The sequence below is a fragment of the Hydra vulgaris genome, chromosome 13 (assembly GCF_038396675.1).
Source record: "Hydra vulgaris chromosome 13, alternate assembly HydraT2T_AEP".
Taxonomy (NCBI): Eukaryota; Metazoa; Cnidaria; class Hydrozoa; order Anthoathecata; family Hydridae; genus Hydra; species Hydra vulgaris.
Window position 1 is genome coordinate 23518696 of NC_088932.1, and position 25447 is coordinate 23544142.

The 25447-nt window shown below is 28.0% G+C and overlaps 1 protein-coding gene across 2 annotated transcripts in view; it reads right to left on the bottom strand.

Moving 5' to 3' along the window:
* The window catches only part of LOC105845495 (NACHT, LRR and PYD domains-containing protein 6), a 53776-nt gene extending 33709 nt beyond the window's left edge, over positions 1–20067 (bottom strand). For both annotated transcript variants that reach the window (XM_065816708.1, XM_065816707.1), the window contains exons 1-3: positions 19481–20067; positions 11034–11081; positions 9536–10849 (exon numbers count right to left, since the gene is read on the bottom strand). In XM_065816708.1, the coding sequence (XP_065672780.1) occupies positions 9536–10849; positions 11034–11081; positions 19481–19871 (1753 nt within the window). In that variant the 5' untranslated portion in view covers positions 19872–20067. The remainder of the gene's footprint in view (positions 1–9535; positions 10850–11033; positions 11082–19480) is intronic.
* Positions 20068–25447: the final 5380 nt, after the last annotated feature.

Genomic DNA, 25447 nt, shown 5'->3' on the forward strand with positions numbered 1-25447 from the left:
ATATCCTCCTCAATATATCGGGATCTAAATGCCATTTTTGAGCAGCTTATTTTAGGAGACATGGAGACTTTATTTTGGTTTTAATTTAATTAAATTTGTTTTTTGTTTTTTATTTAAAAGAATATAAACACATTTAATAACAATAAAAACATTTTAATATTCATTTGAGAACTCCAAGGTTTTGAATTAATCTCCATGGAAATTACTGTGTTGCAATCTTTAATGATTGTGCAAATAGAACTTTACAAAAGATTAATAATTGCCCAAAGGAAATTGTTGTCAATCATAACATTTAAGAAACTATATTTTTTTAAAGTAACTCTCTAAAAATCCTAGCAAAGTGAAACATTTTTTTCAGTTGATGACTAGAATGTGGTGTTGTTGATGACTGGAATAAAATTCAATAACTTATAGAAGTGTTTCAAACATAAATCGCTGGCAGTAATCACATATAATACTAAACTGTGGCTCAGAACCCCTATTATACAATAATAATGGTAATAATGGTAATAAATATTCTTTATATACATAAATACATCTTAAATACATAAAAATTAAAATAATTAAGTAAATTGTGATAAACAAACAAAAGATTATGTTAAGTATAAGATTGTTTGAAGAAAAAAATTATAAAGAAATAAAATCTTTTTCAAATACTGAATTTAGATAAATTAATAGTTTTTGTTAAATTCATTTAAATAGTTTTTAGCGAGGTTTAAAATTAAATTTAATTACAGCCCAAAACCTTAGAGTACTTCCAAATTTTCAATAGTTTTTAAGATCCTGTTACAAATAAGATCTTAATAACTATTTTATACATTAAAACGAAAGGATTTTAAAGTATTTGTAAATTATTTTTTTATATTTGTCAATACTTTGTTCTTGTAAAAAATAGCCCATATTTTTTTGATAAAAAAAAGGCTCAATTCAAAAGAAAAACCGAATGTTGTATACATCGGCATTTGCTTTATCTGAAAGTAAAAAAGTGAATGTTATCAATAATTTATAATATTATTTTTATTTATGCAAATTATTTCTTGTCTATACTTATTATTACAATAAAAAATGACTAGAACATGCAAAAATTTTAAAAAAAAAATAGCCATAGGCAACAGTCAGCGAGCAACCAAAATTAACAAAACTCGCCACTTTTAATCGCCCTTCCGGAGACCTACCAAAAGTTCAAGTGTGCACCCCTGTATATATATATATATATATATATATATATATATATATATATATATATATATATATATATATATATATATATATATATATATATATATATATATATATATACATATATATAAGGGCGAGTCGAATTACAACGTTTTTTGGAATGAAGTGTTCGGCACAATGATATATTATATAAACTACACCTTTTCAAGATGTAATTGAAAACTTGAAAGTTGTAATTAAGAAAAGTAAGATGTAATTGCAAAATAAAACATGTAATTTAGAAATCGCAATATGTAATTAAGAAACACAACATGTTATTAAGAAATTTATTTGTAATTGAGAAACCCAACATGTAAATACAAAATCGCAATATGTAATTTGAAAAACAAAAGTTGTAATTAAGAAATCGTAATATGCAAATGAGAATACATTATTTGTAATTGCGAATGTAAGCTTAAAGGTCATTATAAAAGATTTTCTTGGACATGCATTTTAATAAGGTAATAGTATTCAAATTTAGCATTTGTATGCACCAGCAATACAGTAATACAGTAATGGAATTGAAAGATCATTGTGTTATTTGTCAATACACTATAAATAGAAAGTCTGTTTTAAATTGAATCTGTGCAAGCATTTATTTCACCAAATTTGTTTACAACCACTCCTGGAACAACCAGAACCACCTTGTCCAATTTGTAGACATGAAATACATACAACTGAACAAGTTGAAAGAAAACATTATGTTTTATCTTCATTGAATGATAGAGGAAGAGTAATTGAATGCGCTGAGCGAAACAATGATTGGGTGACTCTAACATGGATTGAAAGTGACTGTCAGTTGACAATGGTGCCCATTAAAACAAGGATATTAAGACAATTTAATATTAGTGTCAGCACAACCACATTTGCCAATTACCTCGAAGGCAGACTATTTTCATTTTAAAAAGTGCACAAGGAACCTACTACAATGAATAGTAATGAAAACAAACGAAAAAGAGCTGAATATGTTAGGAATATTAACGAACACATCACAAATGGTCATCAGATAGTTTGGTTGGATGAAACAAATTTTTATCTTTTTTGTAGAAAAATGCAAGGACATGCCAAACAGGGGAAAAGAGTAATAATGAAAATACCTTCTTCAAAAGGCGCAAACATACATTTGATTGCAGCTATATCAACAACAAATGTCGTCATGATGGAAACTCGCAGAGGATCATTTAAAGCAGATTCTTGTGACGAGTGGATGTTGGCTTTGTTTAACCAGTGGGTTACATCTGGGAATCGTTTAGAGGAATTGATCCTCATAACAGACAATGCTCCATGTCAAGTTTGTTTGGAAAGGGTGTTTAAAAATTCACCGGCTCAGTTGTTATGATTAGGACCCTACAGCCCAATATTTAACCCAGTGGAAGCTATCTAGTCCAAACTAAAAATAAACGTTAAAAATGTTATTCACATTGCACCTGTATTCGGTGCTGGGATTATGGAACAACGAATGGAGTATTTAGAAAGAATTGTTACTGCGGCAAAAAATACAACAACGGGAGGTGATTGTACACACGCTGTGCAACATACGACCACGCATTATGCAAAAATTTTAAATATGGAAGACGTACAAGTTGTTGCTCAACTGAAGATTGCAATGATTTTTAACGACGTTGTTTAAATTTAAATTTAAATTTTTATGTAAATAAATTATTTGTGTTTTATTTATTATTCATCTGAAATCTGAATTAAATTTTCACAAAAAAAAATAAAAGAAAGTTTTAATTGACACCCAATAGGATTTTTCCAGTTACCGCCTAAACCTCAAATGTCTTTTTCATGACTTTTTATATTTTATTGATATTATATTATTATTTCCAGCCTTAAATTACAAAGTATATTAGGACTACAAAATTCAAAATACAAAGAACTTTGTATTCTTTATACTTTTCTCAATTACAACTTTTAGCATCTCAATTACATCTTATGATTTCTTATTTAAAACTTTCATGTCCTAAATTACATCTTACGTTTCTCAATTATAACTTTCATCTTCTAAATTACATCTTACATTTCTTAACTGCATCTTTCATGTTCTAAATTACATCTTACATTTCTTAACTACAACTTTCATCTTCTCAATTACATCTCACGTTTCTTAATTACAACTTTCAAGTTCTCTTGAAAAGGTGTAAATGTCTAACTTCGATCCGAAAAGTGAAGCTGCTTTTTGCCCTTTTCACAAATGGTGGATTAAACTTGTAAACAAATATTTTTAACTTTTCTTTTCTTAAATGAAGTAAATATATTTTAAACTTAAATACTATATGATATAATTATGTAAAAGTGTTAAGCAGAAATTAGAATACTTGTAAAATAATAATTTATGATTCCTTTATTTATTTTCGATTAAAAAGGGATTAAAGTTTTGAATAGAAAAGTAAAACGACAGATGTTTTTGAAGCATTTTTATGAATTAAAATACTTTTTAGTAAACATAGACTTATAAAAAAATTTTTTTAAGTATTTTATAACTATTAAAATTTGTTTTGAATTATCTTTAATTTATTGTATATAATATATAATATGTAAAATTTGCACTATTTTTCAAACTAATAAAGATTAATAATTGTAAAAACATTTAGATATAAAATTCATTCGATGCTTTGTGCTAGAATTTTTGCAACAATGTTTATGATGACTTTCTTTTTCAAAAATAATACAACCAAGTTTTGGTTGAAAAAATAATACAACCAAAACTTGGAAACAAGTTGTACAAAACTTTCAACACTTTGCAAAAGGGAACAAATATCTTTGAGATTAAACTTTTTTCTAGTAAAAATCTCATCAGTAAAATCTCAGTTGTTGCTGGTTTATCTATGTCTTGATCAAAAATATTTGAGCTAATATACAAACATCATTTTGAATATAAAAACATCATTTCAAATTTCTGAAATTTTATTCATTAGGTTTATAGTTTGAACAACTTTTGATTTGGTTTATTATAAAATAAATGGTTTTATAGCAGAAAATTCAAAATAATCCCAGAATCTTGAACTAATACTAGCACATATAGTGACATCATTCTTAATGCTAACCAATGAATGATTAAGGTAACTAATTTTCTTGAGTATAATGCACACAGGCAGCAAATTTCTAGGGGCGGCAAATTTTAAGGTCAACGTTAAATGAAAATTTGCCAAAAAAATTCTTTGTTCTGATAAAATTATTATTATATATATATGTAAAACATTACATCGATATTTCAATATTTAATTTTTGTAAACAATTTACTAATAAAAATGTCTCTGAAGAAAGTTCCGGGACTCATTTTTGCTTATTCAACATATTTTAGTACCAATAGAACTTCTTTCTTTGAATTGGTGGGTTTTCAATGTTTTTATCATAATAACTTTATTATTATAATTGATCAGTCATTTAAACATGTTAGTAATTTTTTTTTTTTTAAATATGTTTAACAATAATTACAAAAGTATTAAATATCGTCTAACGAGTTTTTAATTAAAAATTTTATTTAGAAGGGAGAAACTTTATATAACTTTTTTTGTTATTAAATTCCTTGAAAATGGATAAAAGAAAAAAGTTGTCCGGTTTTCAGTATCATCTGAAACGGCTAAAGAAACAGGAAGAACATGATAAAAACCAAACTAAACTAGATACTTTTTTAAGTTCAGAAACATTTTATAGCCCCAACAATGATTCTGATATAAAAACTTTGCCATATACAATCAATTCAAATGAGATCAGAGTACATGAAATCAAGATTGAAGAATCGAACCAAAACAGAGAATCGAGCAAAACTCGATTCTCGAGCGAATCTCAATTCTCGATTGAGAATCTAGATAATTTAACTGGCGTGCTCCCTTTTTGTACATGGGAAGAAATTTCTGATTGGTCTCAGACTCTTACAAACCATAATATTCAAGAAATAGTTATGAATGGCCCTGTAAACCGTCAATTAAACAGTTACCCAAGAAATTATGATAATCGTTCCTTCAACTCAAGCTTTTTTTGCCGAAAAATTTCGAATGATGAAAGTCATCCTAGATCATGGCCAATTTATTCAGAAAAAGTGAATAAAATATTCTGTTTCTGTTGTAAACTATTTAACATTACAGATACTTCCCTTGCGAGAACAGGATCTGCTGACTGGAGGCATTTATCACAAAATTTAACGAGGCATGAAGTTAGAGTTGATCATATTAAAAGCTTTGGCAATTGGATCGAATCGAAAAAAAGAAGACTACAAAGTTCAAAAACTGTTGATTGTTTAACGGAAAAGCAACTTTTGAATGAAATTGATCGATGGGATAATGTTTTAAAAAGGATAATTTCCATAATGATGGCATCGCAAAACATAGCATTTAGACAATCATCTGATTAACTGTATGAAGAAAACAATGGAAATTTCCTAAAAATAGTTGAACTTATGGCAGAATTTGACCCAATTATGGAATATCATGTCTCCAAAGCAGGGGAAAATCCAAACAAAACTCATTACTTAAGCAAAAATATCCAAGAAGAAATTGTTCAGTTAGTGGCTCGTGTTACTAGAGAGGAAATCTTTAAAAATATTCGGAAAGCCAAATACTACTCCATTATTGTGGATTGCACACCAGATGCCAGTCATCAGGAGCAGTTAACTCTTATTATACGATATCTAGTCATAGAAAAACATAACGATTCAGTGGTTGTCGACATCCGAGAGAGTTTCTTAAAATTTATTATTATTGATGATACCACAGGTTTGTAAATTTTTGAAATTTTCCTTATTATTTTGATAAAATATATGTTAAAAGTTAAGAAACATATTTAAACAAAATTTAAATTTACAGGTCATGGATTGGAGCAAAAAATTGTGGCTTCATTGAATGAAAATAAACTTCCACTTAAGATATGAGAGATCAGGCATACAACAATGGTGCAAATATGAGAGGCAAAAAGAAGGGCTTACAAACAAAAAAAATTTAGATTTAGAATTAGAAATAAATGAGCACTCTTAGTCTCTTGTACAGCACATTCACTTAATCTTGTTGTTGTTGATTCTGTAAAAGTTGGATTGGAAATTTTGACATTTTTTGGAATTATTCAAAGCCTTTATAATTTTTTTTCTGGTTCCACAAAACGTTGCAGTATTTTAGAATCGAAGTGTCCATCACTTACAGTTAAATCTTTAAGTGATACAAGATGGGAGAGTCACATCAGAGCTGTAAAAGCGATCAAGGAAAATATGCAAAAGATTTATGAAGCATTGTGTGAAGTTGCCAAAAGTGATTTTGATGGAGCCATAAAATTATCAGCTGATTCCATTGCTGCTAAAATGGATACTTTGGAATTCATAAGTGTAATTGTTATTTGGGATGATGTATTGAACGAAATAAACTGCACAAACAAAATTATTCAGTCAAGTTCATCAAATGTCAAAATTTCCATTGGAGTATTAAAATCCACTTTAGCATTTTTGGAATCCAGTTACAATCAGACTAAATTAGATGAGTACGTTACCACAGCAAAAATTTTGGCAACAACTTCGGGTCTAACATTCGAGTTTACCGATCTGTCAACTGAAAGAGTCGGGAAGAAAAAAAGTTTTTCGACAAAGTTGAAACAAACCAAGTTCCTGTTTTAGATTCCAGATCAAAATTCAAAAAAAATTTCTTTGACATACTTTTCAGTCGTGCCATTAAATCTATGAAGGAGCGTTTTGAAGATTTTAGAACAACTATGTCTCCTTTTCAGTTCTTATTTGAAATTCCAAATATTTCAAACATGAAAGAAGGTATATTGAGAGATAATTGTAATTTGTTGGAAGAAACTTTACCCGACAAAGACGAAAAGGATATTTCTGGAGAAGAATTGATGACTGAACTTTGTTTGTTGTCATGAAAAACAGATTAAAAAAATCCACTAGATGTTCTAACATTTATATTTACACGTGATCTTGAAGAAATATTCCCCAATACTTGTATTGCATTGAGAATCTTACTAACAGTTCCAGTCATTGTCTGTCAAGGCGAAAGATCTTTTTCTAAACTAAAGTTGATCAAAAACTATTTACGATCAAACATCAGTCAAGATAAGCTGAACTGACTTTCGATTATTTCTATTGAGAGCAAAACAACAAAGTCATTAAATATGAGGGAGCTGAGACTTGAATTTGATCAAATAAAAGCCAGAAAATTGACTAAAACTAAAAAAAATCCATCAAAGCAGGAACTCAAGTTTCTACTTTTTAATTCGAAAATAAAGCTAGAGTGAGTTACCACACCAGAGCTAGAGCTATCAGATTTTAAACCAGATTCTGATAATTTTTGGAAGTTTGTAACTATTTTCAATTAAATCAAGTTGAAATTTTTTTTTTTTAATCATTCACCTCTCCAAGGCTGAGAGTGCCACTACAGTTGAGGAGGCTACTTTTTGTGGTTACAACCCTCTCTCAACTCTATAACCCCAAAACACGAACCCCAACAAACAAGGCCGCTGTGCGGCAAAACAAGTTGAGTGCGGTACTACTAGAGACATGGTGGGGATCACTCAGAACTTTTCGCTTATGAGGCAAGTGCTCTAACAGCGCTTGCCTTTTTTTCTTTGACAGGAATCTAAATATTAAATGATAATATCGAGCAACTTTGTATAAAATTCGTAATAATGTACTTTATCATACTACTAGTATGAAACTAGTACTTGTAGTAATACGATAGTATTTATTTTATTCGAAAATATTTTTATCTTATTTTGTTATTTAAAAAAAATTGATTATAAAAAAAAAAAAACAATGTACCTTTTATCTGGGCTACTTGTGCATTAAACATCAGTATCAGAACAAGAGCAGGTACTGATGTCCAAATTTTTTAAAAGTGTTTGTTTCTGTTCTTACTTTTTTTGCTAAAAGTTTTACAGTTTTGTCGAAACTATAGCTTGGATAACTATTGCTTAGAAAATAAAGATCTTGAATAGTTTGTCTATGGGTGGTTTTATATTTAAAATAGGGTTAGGACTTTCACCAAACTTAGTTTTATTGTGTTATTATGTGTTTTACGCTTGTTTGACAATATTAACTTTTTGATCTATTTCTGTAAAAAATTTAACACATGTTCATCTTGCGTAAATGCGGCAATCTTTAAATTTGTACAAAAATGTAAATGGCGTTATAAAAAATGCAAACAGTTTATGGAAACACGAATTTAAAAAGTATATTTAAAAAAACTATGAAAATATGTACTTTTTTATTTTTTGTTAAAAAATTATAGTTTTTAAGCCATGAAATTTAAACTAGTAAACTTTATATAAAATGATTACTATTTTTGAAATTTTTATAAAATTTCACTTCTTTTGAGACCCAACATGATATGCTTTTGAAGAAGTTTTTTTTCAAAATATTAGGGACCTGTCTGATGTTTAAGGGTCTTGAGCAACCCCTAAAATTTTTTTTATTCAAAAATTTTTTTAATTTAGTATTAATTTATTACATAGAACACATTTAGGGGGAGGCAGCAGACAATTTAAAGAAAACGTTATTCTTAGAACCACCCTAAAATATGTGTGTGTATATATATATATATATATATATATATATATATATATATATATATATATATATATATAATATATATATATATATATATATATATATATATATATTTTAGAAGTATAGCCAGCATTCAGCAATGCTAACCTAACTTTCAACCTTAAAGTGTTTGAGGTCAGCAAATAATTTTTTCAGACCATGTTTTTATGTTTTATGGTAAAACTTTAGTGTCTCTTTTTTGTGCCAATCTTATGCCAATCTTTTATAGTTTAAGTTTTGCTCAAAAAAAAAACGCTGCAGAGTTCACTAACTATCTTTCAAACATTAACATTTGCTTGAAAATTTTAAAAATGAACAAATGCTTTGCTGATTCTATTTTACTTTTATTTAGAACTTACAAAACACTTGTTTTTTGTTTTTAATTGAATATTCTAACTGTTTATTTTTAAACTTAAATAAAAAGTTTGTAATAAGAATTGAATTAAAATGTTGTAACTTTTATTTGAATTATCTTACTCAGAAGGTTTTTCTGGATTTTTTGAATTATATTAATTTAGAATTCAATTAAAATATTAGATTTTTTAATTTTATTTAGAACTTAAATAAACTGTTTGTTATGTTGTAATATTTGCTGAATAGAATTTAAATTATACGCTTGTTTATTCGTTTTTAATTTAATTATTTTATCCATAGCAGAAATATATATTTTTATATAGTATTGAATACCTGAAAGTTTATTTAAAATGACTCATAATAATACAATATAATATTAAAATCATAATAGTAAAAAATAGTATAAAATATAATATTAAAACTTACTAAATCTTGAAGGATTTAGGTTATCAAGAAACTTTAACAAACTATTTTGACTTTTATTTGTTAATCCACAAATCATTGATAAACAACTCTTTAGCTTTTCGTTGGCCATAATCTCTTTACGACTCAAACAATTATATGCATATAGAGATGCACAAAACTCCATTATTGTCAAATGTACAAACTGATAATGACAGCCCAGATTTGTTTCAATCTTTTCAATAAATCCAAAAAGATTACCATCATTTTGATCGAAGTCACTGATAAAAGTTCGTATTTCTTCTTTGGAAAAAACTACTTTATTTTCAACAAACAATTCATAAGCAATTTTACAAATATTTAAAATATATTTTTTATTAAAATTGTCTTCCATTATCTCATATATCAATTTATTGTTTTTAATGATGTGTTTTTGCAAAAAGTATAAAAAAATATTTGCATACAAATCTGTCATAGTTAAGAAGGAATTTGTATATACTTTTTTTGAGTCACTAATAATTTTACACATGGAAGATAAATAAAATGGAACAGATGCCATGGCTTTTGCAATTGGTGATTCCTTCAAAGTTGCTTTAACAAGTTCCTTTATTTCTTCTTTAACATTATTTTCTACATAACTGTTAATTCCGTTTTCATTAAAACCCATTACTTGGATGGTTGACTTATCAGTATGCTCTGCAGATATACTTTGATATTGATCAATAGCATAAACTCTACCAGCAACTATATGTTTGTATTTTTGAATTTCTGCTAAAGCATTAACAATTGGATAGTTACAAGTTAAACTTGGATTTATTAATTCATTTAAATATTTAAACTCATCTAATCCATCAACTATAAACAGCACAGTATGATTACTAATATTAAAACCATTTATAATATCATTGAAGAAAATATTAAGTAATTCATTAACATTTGGAACATTTTGATGTTGATTAAGCCTTCTGCATTCAAAATAAAACACAAGTTCAACATTTTTCCAAATTAAATTGTTTGACCAATCAAGCAAACATTTCCTAAGCAACCATGTTTTTCCAATACCAGCTATTCCAGATATTAATATAAGAGATTTCTCTTTCATAAATATTTTGCTATATGGAATTGGTGTATAACTCATTTGCTTTTCAAAAAATTCCTTTCGCTCAACATTAAAAACAGAATCCATTTGGACATTCACAGCATCAACAATACATAGATCAATAAAGTTATGTATTAGATCAACACTTGCCAGTGCTCTCAATGGTGGTTGAATTTCATTTATTTTCTTATAGTTTACAAGAAAATAATTTTTCAGTGCTGTACATATCTCTGATATACCTAAATATAAATAACTCATCATTATCATCGTCATCATCATCATCATCACATCATCACATCATCATCATCATCATCATCATCATCATCATCATCATCATCATCATCATCATCATCATCATCATCATCATCATCATCATCATCATCATCATCATCATCATCACTGTTATTGTTATACTATAATTACCTTTCTCGGCATAAACTCTGCTAGCAATATCAGGTGGATTTAAAGAATCTAGGTAATAATATAGTTAATTAAAGTTAATACTTTTAACTTTTAAGGATAATTATAATTATTCTATCAATCTAACAATTTACTATTAAAATTGAATATTACATTCACTTGATTTCTAATACTTACACATTTTATAATTTAAAAAATTGTTGTTTAATTGTAACTATATTTAATTATTATTTCTATTTTTTAAAGTTTCACAGTATAATAAGCAATACATATATAAACTGACTGATAAAATCATTGTCCCAGTACATGACAGTAGTACATACATCAATTGACTTAAATAGATATAGGGGAAGTAGAGCCTACATATATTCTTTTTTGCACTCATATATTTCAAAATAAAATTTTATAAATTAAAGGTAATTACATTTAAAAGTGGGACAGGCATTTCAGTCACCCCTTGGATTTTCTTTAAATTTTGACCAATGGTACGTATTAATGAAAAATGAAAAAATGTAAAATTTGAGCCCCCAAATCCAAACAGTTCAAAAAGTTATGACGTTTTGAAATTCAGCCTTAAATGGAAGAATGTGGCTAAAAATTGGGAACTGACCATTTTTGAGGGTGCTGTTATTAAAAAATGTAAAGAAAATAAAGTTTAAATTTTTTGATAGTTATTTTTTGATTTTAAAATGGTTAGTCAAATTCTTTGTTCTGCTACCATGGATTGGGTTTTTATTAACTCCTGTAGTTGCCTAAGTCTTATGGATTTCTAGTCTTAGGAATTTAATTTTTTTTTCAAATAAAGTATTAAATCTTAGGTTATCTATATAAAAGCAGTTTTGGTTTCTTAAAGCATAATAAAGTTTCTTAAAGCATAATCATGTTATTTTTAAATTTAGACAAAAAAATCTTTTTTTTGGCCTCCATTCTCTATTATAGAATTTATAGAAAATAATTTAAGTTCTAGAGGAAGAACATGACTAGATATTGGTACTTTACCATTTTTAAAGGTGTTGAATACAAAGATGAAGAGAAAACAACCCAATTCTTAATATTTGAGAATAATTTTTTAATTTTAAAATATCAAAAGTCAAACTTCACTTTGCCATACTCTATATTTGAAATAAGAGGTCTTAAAAAAGTTTAGGTCTCTGAAAGAAAACAAAAAAACTTATAATATGCTTTGCATAACTTGCATATTTGTAATCAATAGTCTGGAAGTATTTTTCATTTCATGGAAATATAATTTGCAATTTGAACTGATTGATGCACATTGAAAATATAATTTCATTATTTATTAATTAAAATAATTTAACTTAACATTATTACATAATGTTTAATAATTAAGTATTGTTTCAAAATACTGGTTGCATGCTCAAATTTTAGGTTGCATACTAAAAAGTTGTGCTGAAAATGTTTTGTTAAAAATAAGAAACTATAAATGCAAATTTTTTTGAAAAATAGTAAAAAACCTGCTTTATTGAAAAAACCTCAAAAATAAAAAGGAATAACCCAAGAATACTAAAATTGAAGTTGATACCATTTAAATAATGAAAGTAAAATATTATTAAACTTTCTCTGACAAAATAAAAGCTGCTCAAATAGAGTTTCATCTTCTTTTGAGATGTGGCACTGACGCCCAGAAGATGTTGACAATGTTTTTACAAGAGAAATTCAATTTATTGTTGGCACCCAACATCTTGCCAGTAGTATGACTGACTTGGATAATGTGGAAGCATAAACTTGACCATAAAATCATCATTCTTTTTATAAACTTCAACAACCATACCAAGCCAGTTAAATTCATTGTATTTGCAAAATAGGTATTGTGACATAATAACATAGTCAATTTTAATAGTTTCATATTTTTGTTTATTGAGGGAGTCAAATGTAAGAGCAAAATCATCATCATCTGATACCCTTTTCATTTTTATAATTGAATGAAGAAGGTATAAATTGATTGAAACTTTTTGTCCCAGGAACAGTGGTTGCTATTAAAAGTATATCAGTAAGTTTGTTTCTTACTAGCTCCATTTCTTCAACAGTGACATACACAAACATAGTCGCACTGATTGACTTTTGACAGTATTCAAACATTGCCTGAGAAGACAGTATTTGACCTGTGATTGGACTCTGCAAGCTAGCAGTTGCAACAAGCCTTTTAACAGTGCCACCTATTCCATCGCATGGAGATTTGCCATGAGAAAGAAGTTCCAAATGCAATGAGCAGAAAAATCTTGAGCTTAGTGACATAAATTGTAAAAATGTTTCCAGTTTTTATACTGCCCTGCACAACCATCAGAAAAATAATAAATTTTTGTAATTGTAGAACAAAGATGAGCTTTATATGATTAATGGTTTTATGCATAACTGCATTGATAAATCCAACATCATGATTCAAATCATCTGAAATTACACAAAAGGAAGATATTTCTAATTTCACATTTTCGTAGTAAATGATAACTGATGAAGAGAACATTGACTTGTTTCTTATTAACTGCTTCTTAAACTTGCAATATCTTTCTCTTTCAAAGTGAAGATTTGTTAGAGATTTTGGGTAAATGAACTTTTAGAGGAGACACTTCAAGTTAATACAAAGTACTATTGAGCAAACATCTTGTTAATTCCATAACAATTTTTCCATAATATCTTCAGGTAATTTCTTCAACTCATTTTCTTCTGATTCTTCACTTGATGCTAATTTATGTCTGCACTGTGGACAAAGCTTTTCACCTGGCACTACGAATTTGCCTTTACCGCATAGGTACTTTGCTGTACCCAAGTTGATTTCACGAAGACTGCCTAAAAATAGGGAAGAACTCTTTTAATATGTATAATAATGTTAATAAAACCATTTTAAATTCAAAGTTGTATGGCATTTAATAGTGCACTTTTAGCAGTCAGCTAAAAGTAAGGTATAATATAGCTAAGAATTTGGCTACCAAGAATTTTATTATTGTAACTCACGACACTTTCGCAAAAACTAAATTTTGTAATTGCTATAAATACCTTTTATTGTATTATATAACTTATTATATATTTTTATATAACTTTGTTATGAATTTTAAATGGATTACAGCACTGTGTTAATTTAGTTGCATAAGGCTTCAAATAAACATATTTATGTTGAAGACAAGTTGTTAAGTTGACATTGATTGTTGATAGCCTAGTCCTCCACATTATTTATATTTCTCTTTCATTTTTAGGAATAACTTCATAAGATTGGATTCCAAGCAACAATGTATATGTTGCAAAATGACATTTACTTTCTAGCTTGATTCCAATGGAGTACTGTTGGCTGTTTAGCATTACTGAGAGACTGAATTACCAAATAATACTCAATAATTATTTAATCTAAAATTAAAATAGTTTTTATGCTTATACAACTGATGTTTCAAAACTATATTTATACGACATAACTGGTGTCACAAAACTATTTATACATCACAGCAGATGTCGCAAAACTATATTTTTACATGACAATTCACTTCACAAAACTTTATTTATGTATCAAAACGAACATCAAAAAACTGTTTTTACATATCATAACTGTTCCATAGGAGTCAGGAAACTTCAGGAATTAGAGAAAATCTTACTTCATTTTACCACCATTTTGAAATAAAAAACAATTATCTAAAATTTTGAATTAGGTTATTTTATTCTTTCTACTATGAATTCAGCATCTTCAAAAATGGTCAGGTATCAATTTTCAGTCAGTTTCTTCCACTAAAACTATTTACACTTAAGTTATTGCTTAAAAATCTACTATTTTTAATTTGAGAATTCGAGTCCAAAAAAAGAATTTTTTTTAGATTTTAGCCTAGGATCACCTCCTTCGTTGGGAAAAAAATCAATGTCAATAAGACTTGGGCAACACTGAGAGTTAATGAAAACACAACCCAAGATAACAAAACAAAAAGTTTGACTGACCATTTTAAAATCAAAAAATAACCATCAAAAAATTTTACTTGATTTTTTTCTCTACATTTATGAACTCAGCACCCTTAAAATTGGCCAGTTACCAATTTTTAACCACATTCTTCTACTTGATCTTAAATTATCCATTAAAAAATCTATAAAATCCATAATGGTGGGTGTGGAAAAATAAGGCATTTTAGGCCGAATTTCAAAACATCATAACTTTTGAACCATTTGGATTTGGGAACTCAAACTTTAGATTTTTTCATGCTTCATTAATACGTACAATTGGTCAAAATTTAAAGAAAATCCAAGGGGTGACTGAAATGACTGTCACACTTTTTCATGGAATTACCCTTAATTTATAAAACTTTATTTTGAAATATATGAGTTCAAAAAAGAATATACGTAGACTGTACTGGGAAAATGATTCTATCAGTCAGTTTATATTTTTTTCATGTTATAAGGTACCACTCATTGAAATTGGAAAGAAATCTGAGAGGGTAACTGAAAAATTTCAATTTTTTGTCCCACTTTTACCTTTAACAGTGACTAAGAAGACAAATAACCTCCAAAGAGTTTTGTGATAAATGTATAATTTAAACAACTATTTTAGTAATTAGTTTGTGTCGCAGTGAAGGTTATCTAAAATTATAATATTTTATGCTAATGTGCATTAACTATTGTTGTTTAATAATTACCATATTAATTTTATTCAATAATTATATTATTATTTTTTCATGATATATTGACTACATCATTGACTGATAAAGCCATAGACAAAACGGAGTCTACATTAATTTACTAAACTTCAAGTCAATTTAAAAAGTGAATTCTAATAAAACTTGAGACAATTTAAAAAGTTGATTTCAATTTATGTTAAATTGGAATAGCCACAGCTGAATGTACATACATTAACTGAGGGTTTATGTTTCAGACTAAACGGTCTTTTAATCAATAGAAAAGTTTTTCAAGATTTTTTTTTCAACATCTTCACTTCACACAAGGCTGCAAACAACCACTATTAGATTTGAAAGTTACTGGAAGAGAAAATACAAAGTTTATAAAGCAAGATAATGATTAATAGACAACTTAAAAGATTGCAAACTATATGAATCAGGAAAACAAGAAAAAGGGAGCAAATTCCAAAGAAGTGATGTTTGAGGAAAAAAACTAGACAAATAAGAATTTTTGGAACACATAGGAACAACCACAATAAAAAGCTGAGACTTAGTTAAATGACAAGTAACACGAAAATGAATTTTAGTAAATGGCACAAGAGACGCTAGCTTTATAGGCCATTATAGCATTTATAGAAAAGAAAAAGAGAAGCAACATTACATCAATGTGACAATGTTTGAAGGTCCAACTATGTTTATAATATGTTTTTGCACTTTGTCTAAAATAGAAAGGGCATCATTCAAAGACTCCAGATATGACAACAGTATTCAATACATGGACGGATAAAAAATAAGATAAATAGAGATAAAGAATAGAAATTAGAGTAAGAAAGTGACAAGCACAATAAAGAAATGAAACTTTAGCAGATGCTAATTTAGCAATGGATTTAATATATGGTTTCCAAGAAAAATGGGAAGTAAGAGTTAATCCTAGAAGACGAAGGGTAGATGACTCATTGAGTACATTACCGTTCACAGGAAGATCTAGATTGTTGCGATAATGACTAGCAGAAAAAAAATTAGTTTCATCTGAATTAAAGTTCACCAGTCACTGAGAGCCCCATGCTGTAGCAGAAGTGTGATCCTTTTCAAGCTCAAATGCCCCCTCCAAGCATTCAGAGAGTGTTGGCTTCTTATCAAGACAAGAATAAATGGTAGTATCATTAGCGAATAATGCCACTTTGAAAACTTCTGGGATATTGCTAATGTAAATTTAAAAAAGTATAGGGCCAAGGATAGAACCTTGAGGAACCTCTGAAGTTATAGGAAATGAAGAAGATAGCTTTTTATTGAGGATAACTTTTATACTACAACTGGTAAGGAAGGACTCAATACTCTTAAAGATGTTACCTGATACACTGTAAGAAGTAAGAACTTACTACTAGCAATCGATAGTTGCCACATTTTTGCCCAGAGTACAAGCCGATTTAGAGTAAATACAAAATCTTGGCTTAGATCCATGTCACGGTACAAACTATAACTTTATATCATCCGTATAAAGTTTCAAACAACAATCTAGATTAGTTACGGTGTTAAACCATTAACATATAATAGAAACAATGTAGGACCAAACACACTACCCTGTGGAACTCCACTAACAATGCATGTTGAGTTTGACAGAGAACTACTAATCTTAACTTGTTGATATCTATTGGCGAGGAATGCAGAAATCCAATTTAAAAGATTACCTTATTATACGATGCAAGTTTAACTAATAGTTTTCAATGCAAGATAGAGTCAAACGCTTTTTAAAAATCAATGAGTACAACATCAGTTATTTCGCCGTCATCAAGTGTGGTGTTCCAATCATTAGTAAAATCTAAGAGATTTGTACAGGTGAAGCGTTTGTTGAGGAAACCATGTTGATTATTGAGTTTTTAACTGATGATGAGTTAGATACTATATAAAATACACATTATTTTTTCCATGGCACGACAACAAGTGCGCGTCAGTGAGATGGGTCAGTAATTATTTGGATCCACAGTAGCATCTTTTTTAAAAATTGGAAATACGATAGCTTCGCACAATTGGTTAGGTAAAGAACTTGACTTAAAACTGGCATCAAACATAAATGAACATGGAACACACAACAAATGAGCTAACTTTTTCAAAATATGTGTATGTTTGATATGCCATTAGGACCATGCAATGTGCTGGCTTTAATTTTAATTGACTGCTTCTGGTGGAAAATTTACAGTTTTAATACCAATTCAATCACTAACATAACTATTAATAAATGGAGAATAACTGTTATCATTTGTAAAGACATTCCAAAGTGTTTGTTAAACACGTCAGCAAATTTTTCATTACTTCAGTCATCTAGTTATTTTTGTTTTTGTCTTTTAGAGAAAAACTATTTTTAGTCGAAAATATAAAGTCAAAGATCTCATTCTTCTGTATCCAAATGACCTTAGCAGAGACAAATTTCTTGACGAGTTTCACCACTTTTTATTTATGCAAAGCTATTTAATGACTAGTGTTTAACCATTAAATCAAAAAAGATTTAGAGGAAATTTTCCACAGATATGCAGGATTTGACAGGAGTAAATTAGTGCACGAACTATGAATTGCCTGTCTAATGGACTCACACAAGCTATCCGCCTCGATGGTGAATTGCCTGTCGATGAATTGCCTGTCTAATGGATAAATTGCCTGTCTAATGTCCTCGATGAATTGCCTGTCTAATGGACTCACACAAGCTACCCGCCTCGATGGTCTTGCATGAGCTTTTCAAGAAAGTATTATGTTTTGATGATAATTTTTGATATTTCAGCTGAATTTTTTTTGTCCCTTCTACATTTCATGGATATTAAAAAGATTTGGTTCTTTAGCCATAAAAATACAGAAAAACAGGTTTGCATTTCAAAAAAACTTCTATAATTCATTTAAAAGTGTTTTTGTTATTCAATCTTTATATTACTATTTTTATATTAATTTAATAATCTAGTTATTAATTTAAAAAATAATAACATAAAAATGTTATAATATAATTTTATAAATTATAAAATAATTGTTTTAACAAGCATTTAAAAAGACTTTTGTAATTATATTTTAGATAGATAAGTTAAGATAATCATTTTTTAAAGTTACACTGCACTTTTTTTTTTTTTTTTTTTTTTTGCTTTGGGCAAAGTGTATGCATTTTACTTTTTGTGTTTCTTTTTTTTTAAACTTTAGACTTAATTTAAATTTGTTTCTTCACTTTTTTTAATTCATTCATATTTATTTTCTAAATTTATTAATTTAAAAAAGGAACAATTTTAAACTTGATGTTTGCCACTCATGTTGAAATAACATTATGTGAGAAATTTTATAAATAAAACATCAATATATTTAACATTTTTTTGCCAAAAACATATACTTTGTGCAGACTTTATTTTTCCCATATAATTCAATATAAACAAGCGTGGAGGAAGACATTGCCTGGACATGCATCTGTATTTTTATTACCTCGCCAGTATGTGACTGAAGGCAAGAGATCCTTTAGCAAGCTCTGATCAAAAAATTTCTCTAATAGCAAAAATGGGACAGGATCTCATCCTTTTAAATAAAAAAGATCATGCAAGAGTTAATGATGAAGTTCTAATTTACAACAGCTAGAAAAGTTCATACAAATCTTGGTACAATGTTTAAAAAACTTGATTGCAAATCCAGAAATGCTTAAATTTTTTTGAAGAGTTTTTGAATTTGTAACAGTGTTAATAAATGAACAACGCATACAAAAACAGTGTGTTATAAATAATGTTGCATAGCCTTTTGAATTAAATTATCTCAAAAATAAAACATTAGAAACTTATATAAATATTCAAAATATTATTGCAGAAATATTAGTAAAAATTAAAAAATAATTACATGCTATTTGATCCATTTTTTTTATTAGATCTATTCTCTCCATGCTCTTTAACGCTGTTTTTAACTCCTCAAACGTTGGATTGTTATTAATTTCTATCCATTTGGTTAACATTGAATAAGCTTTTGCATCAGTTTTAGCATTATCTTGATCGACCATGTCTAAACAGTTGTCTTTAATATTTAACCAACGTCCAAGAGTTCTCCAATCTACTCCAATACTATTACTAAATTTTAATCTAAACTCTTGGCTTGTTAGAATATTTTCATGTTTTTTTGAAAATGAATTATTTTGTTCCATTCTGATGTTTTTACTTGAAAAAATATTTAAAATGTATAGACGGGTTGGAATTGTTTTGAGTTTGTCCGTTGATGTACGCATGCGCAAATTCATGGCAGTTAAAACAAATCGTTGTGGGTTAATTTTTTGCTGGACTTCGTACAAAACTTCTGAAGATGTGGTCAAAATCTTTGTATTTTACCATGTTAAACAGTAGTGATTTTTTCCCCCAGCAAAACATAATCAATAAGAAATTAAACAAGTTTACTGAAGGCTATTGAATGTATTTGGTGTAAGCATAAATCTATTAGGAATAAAAGGGTAGTTTTCAAACCTTGTTATATAATTATAACACCTAATTATAAGACACGAGTATATCAGAACTTGTAGAAATTAATGTTATTGCCGCATAAAGATAAATTGTATTTTTGTCCGAGCAACTGAAAATATAAAATGAATGAAGGCAATTAACAACTGGTGACAAAAATTTGGCACAATCTTTGATAAGCTAAAACTTATTGAATTTTTAGTTATCCAGTCTTAATTTTTTAGTTATTTTGTTTATAAAGTGTTACTTATCTTTTACTGAAAGTTTTGTTTACTTAGATTAATTAGTAAAAAAGTTATCCAAAAATGAAGTCGACTACATTAATTGAACAAGTGTACAACTATTGTAATTTGCATCTTAACGCTAAAACGAAGAGCACCGTAGAGTATTTTGTTGCCTCTAATCACCCCGAAAGAACCATTAAACGTTATATGGCAAAGTGGAAGAACAATGAACCAAAGTCTCGTGAGCCTGGATCAGGCAGAAAACCAAAAGTTATGACTGCTGGGAACATCAATCGCCTAAAAGGTCTTTTGAACAACCGGTCTGGAACTTCAACAAGAAAAATTGCAAATAAATTCAAGTGTGATCATTCCTTCATTGTAAAAACAATAAAAAACAAAACAAACATTTGTTATTTTAAGAAAAAACCCTGTTATTTTAAGAAAAAACCCAATCCCTGATCGCACTGAGAAACAGTAAAAGCAGTTGCAACTGAAGTGTGGAAGAATTTGTCACAAATTCAGAAACCGCGACTTTGTCATTGACGATGAGTCTTATTTTACATTTAAACATACAGATAAAAATTCGAATGTTGGATTTTACTCAGATGACGCAAAAAATGCACCAAAAAATGTAAAATATAAGCGCAAAAGCAAATTTGAAAAAAAAATTCTTGTGTGGATTACCATATCCCCTCGTGGAATCTCGAAACCATCTCAAATTTTGTTACATAACGAAAAATATTCGTTATGTAACAAAATTTGATAATCCAGCATGTGTCCCAGAATTACGACCAATTAAAGATTTCTGATCAATCCTTAAAGGCTACGTGTATGAAAACAATTGGGAAGCTGAAAGTGAAGATCAACTGCAAAAAAAAAATCCATTCTCGTTTAAAAAAAATTGTACATGGCATGTGTGAACATGTATACAAAAAAGTTGATGCCGTACGTCGTAATGGCGAGATTCAATCATTTTTGCAGTCCCGAAAATAAAAAACTAATATATTGTTTATTATTCATTACAATATTTTTTGATCATTAAACTTTTAGTTGTACTATTACCATCTGTGTTTATTTTGTGCCAAATTTTTTGTCACCAGGGGTTAAGTAAGACTTTGATTAAACAAATTCAATAACTAATAGTTAACAACAGAGCTTTGTGTATTTTCTATCTTTAGTACACTTTTACTGGTCAATAAAAGAATTGCAACTACACAAAATCTGACATAAAGCCAAAAAAAAAAAAGCCTTCAAAAATATTTAAAAAAAAATCAAGATTAGCACAAAAAAAACACATTATCTCTAATTGTAGACACAATCAATATAAAAAAACATTTCTTCGATTTTGTTTACATTATTTTGACAAGGAAATATTTTACAAAACTTTTTTATGAGAACTAGCATAAAATACCATAAGTAACTTTAAATCATATACCAAAATATCCTTAAACCAAGCCTTTAAGGTTTTTCAAAAAAAAAGTTTTAAAATAAAAAACAAAATTTAATGGAAAAAAAGGAAAATATTTGAAGCTTTATAAAAGAATTAATAAATGAATGTCTAAATCTTTAAAAAAATCATTTCAAAGGCAAAATAAATACCAAATAAGCCGAAATTCATTGCAAAATAATCGTGTAGACAGAAGAACCCTATTAAACAAAATTTTATTTCAAGCAACTGTTGTATATCCTGGAACCAACTGGAACTCGAGTAATTTTCACACAAGAATAATGAAACCACTCAACTTTACAACCTAGTTTATCACATGCTATCTAGTTTATCACATGATATTTTTTACAAATATCGAAAACATATTCACGACTTCTTTTTGAAAACCTATGTTTCAATATTTGAATCAAAAAAAAAAAGTTTTTACTTAATTATATAAATTAAACTCTTTAAAGACGCTTTTTAAAATTTAATTTGATAATTTCCTTTTAAATAAGTAAATGTTCCATTCATGAGAAAAATCAAAGATTTTTGAAACTATTTTGTTTCATAAAAATGTTCATCTAAATTAAACACAAATTTACCAAAAATAGTAGTGAAATATGGTTGAAGAATAAAATATTCATCAGGCAAATTGTATTTTTTTTAACATTTAAAAAATGCAAATTGTGAAAAGAAATCGGAGGTGTGTGAGTTTTACATTTTAATATAAAATGCAGTACATTAAAAATATTAAGTTGATATATCTTAAGAGTATTCATTTCAAATAAAAGAGGCAAAGATTTTAAACTTGCTTGTCGTCTATAAAAAGAGCAGGTAAATAACTTTTTAACAGCTTCAGGTTATTGCCAGAGGTTCCATAATATTTTAATAACAGAATTTTATGATCAATTGTCTCAAAATTTTTAGACAAATCAATACAAATGCCTAAAATAAATTTATATTTTTTAAACGATTCTGTCGAATATTGAATTATTTAGAGAATAGCGTGTTCAGTGGAGTTATATTTTATTAAATTGATAACGGGTGATGCGGAAGTTATCGGACAAATCCTAATTTTATTATTTGAGCATAATAATTAGCTTTTGTGGTTTTATGCGTAGGCATAAACGTTCTATAAAATATAAACTTTATTATTCGAAACACAATTATTTAAAATGAGATTAAATGCAGCTGAACGAGAATCTTTTTGAAAGCGACTAAAAATGTTTTTTGTAATTAAACCTAATATAAAAAAATAAAAAAAACGTAAATCATTTTGAAAAGGAAGGATTTGCTCGAAGTATAATATATGATAACCTAAAAAGACTTGAAACTGTTCAATCGTTTTCTGATAGAAAGCACCCTGGTCGTCCGACATCCTGGACTAGAGAAAAGAAAGCCGAATTAACAATGACTTGTCAACAATCGAAAAGGGGTCAGTCAGAGAAAAATAGGTATTAAATTGGGTGTAAATCAATCGACAATTGGTCGTCAGTTAAAAAAAATGAATATTAAATATAGAAAACGTGAAAAGACTCCAAAATACACTATAGAACAACAAATAAAGGCAAAGAAAAGAAGCAGGAAACTAGTTAACCAACTCTATAACACAAAATCGCTTCTAGTCATCGATGACGAAAAATACTTTTGTTTTGCAGGGGACAACATGCCTGGAAATTCTGGATACTACACAAACAACAAAAAGATATGCCCAGAAAGTGTTCGTTTTATAGGAAAAGAGAAATTTCCAAAAAAATTATTAATGTGAATAGCCATATCTGACCGAAGCTTGCGTGGTATGTCCGAGCCATTGTTTCGCACTTCCAAGGCTGTAGCAATCAGTTCATCAATCTATATTAATGAATGTTTAGAAAAACGACTTCTTCCATTTATTCACAAGTATCATGGAGACTTTAACTATTTATTTTGGCCAGATTTAGCAAGTTCTCATTATTCTAATGATTCTCTAAATTGGATGGACCAATATGTCTATTACGTTGACAAAGAATCCAGTCCCCCAAATGTGCCTCAAGCACGACCAGTTGAAATTTTTTGGGGACATTTGGCACAGAATGTTTACGAGGGAGATTGGCAAGCTTCAACAGAGCAAGTTTTGATTGATCGCATTAAACTAAAACTACAAGAAATTGATTTAAACTTTTTACAGTCGCATATGAAAGGCGCCAGAGCAAAATTAAGATCAATTGCAGATGGTGGTGTTTTTTCATATAAAAAATAATATATTTTCATTAAAAGATAAATGCTTTATTTAAAAAAAATATAATAGTAGTTTGTTATTTTATTTATAAATAAGTTATTGACGTTTTTATTTTGTCCGATAACTTCCGCATCACCCGTTAATGGTATTTATATAGTATATTATTTTAAGAAAGATGGTTAAAAATTTTATTATAAAGAATTCTCTCTATAATATAGAAAACAGAGAGTAGATATTGGACGGTAATTACTAACATTGTGTAGCTCTCCTCCTTTAAGTATTGGTGAAACTATTTTTAAACCATCAGGAAAAATTCCTTATTGAATTAAACATTTAAATACTTTAAAAAGTATATTTTTTTATGATATCAATACCTATTATTCCATTGATTTCTTCAGGACCGTCTGCTTTATTTAACTTTAGTATTTTTAAAGCTCTATCAAATTAGTCAAAAGACAATTCAAAAGGGCCTAGATACGACCCTGACGGAAAACTACATTTTTTTATTTTTTGCTAATGATTGAAATTTTTTTTGGCTAAATTTGGTCTATCTGAAGTTTAGAATTTATTTCATTAGCTACCAATCTTGGATTGGTACAATAATTTACCATAAGCTTTAATAGATTTAGATAAAGAGCTAGCTTTCTGTTTCTTACTGCCTATAATTTCCCTTAAAACTTGCCATGTTCGCTTTGAATTTTATTTATACTTTTCCAGTTAATTCATTATTGTACTTATGTCAAATAAGTACTCTTTGCCAAAACTTGCGATGATTGGAGCTTGGAAACAAATTTTGATCACAACTGCCACATACCTGAGACCGTACACATGCGCGATTTTTTACTGTTCTTAACTAAATTTATATTCATCAATAAATTTTATAGTATAATATTTCATTGTTCAAAACAGTATTACCATAGAAAGTTTGAACCCAAATTTACAAACTTCATAAGGTCATAATTTTTGAAAGCAAAGAGATTATTGTATGAAATTTAAAATTTATCAATATATATAAGTTAAGTTAATAAAAGAAAAAAAATATTTTTCTAACTTGTTGCTCTCTTGCTTGGGACAGTTATGGTCAATTTTTTAATGGGTTTTTTTTCACAGGCTCAAATCATTTCAATTTTTAAAAAAAAAAGATTACTTGACATGAGTATAAACATGCAACTGTTTGAAGTTCCATGTTAGCTCAAACACCATCATATCAAATATCTACAAACCCTGCTTTTACCCCTGAATATGTATATTATTTATCTGTTACTAAAATTTCGCAAAAATATGATACAACTGTTTAAATTTCGCAAAAATATGATACAATGTTATGAAATATTTATAATACATTTACATATATAATACATTTTACACTTATATTTTTACAGTTATATAATACATTTATGTATATGATAAATTTTACATTTTTAATTTACTAATATGCTACATACAGAAAGTAACTCCGAATTTTTTTTCAATTTCAGTATTGGTCGAAAA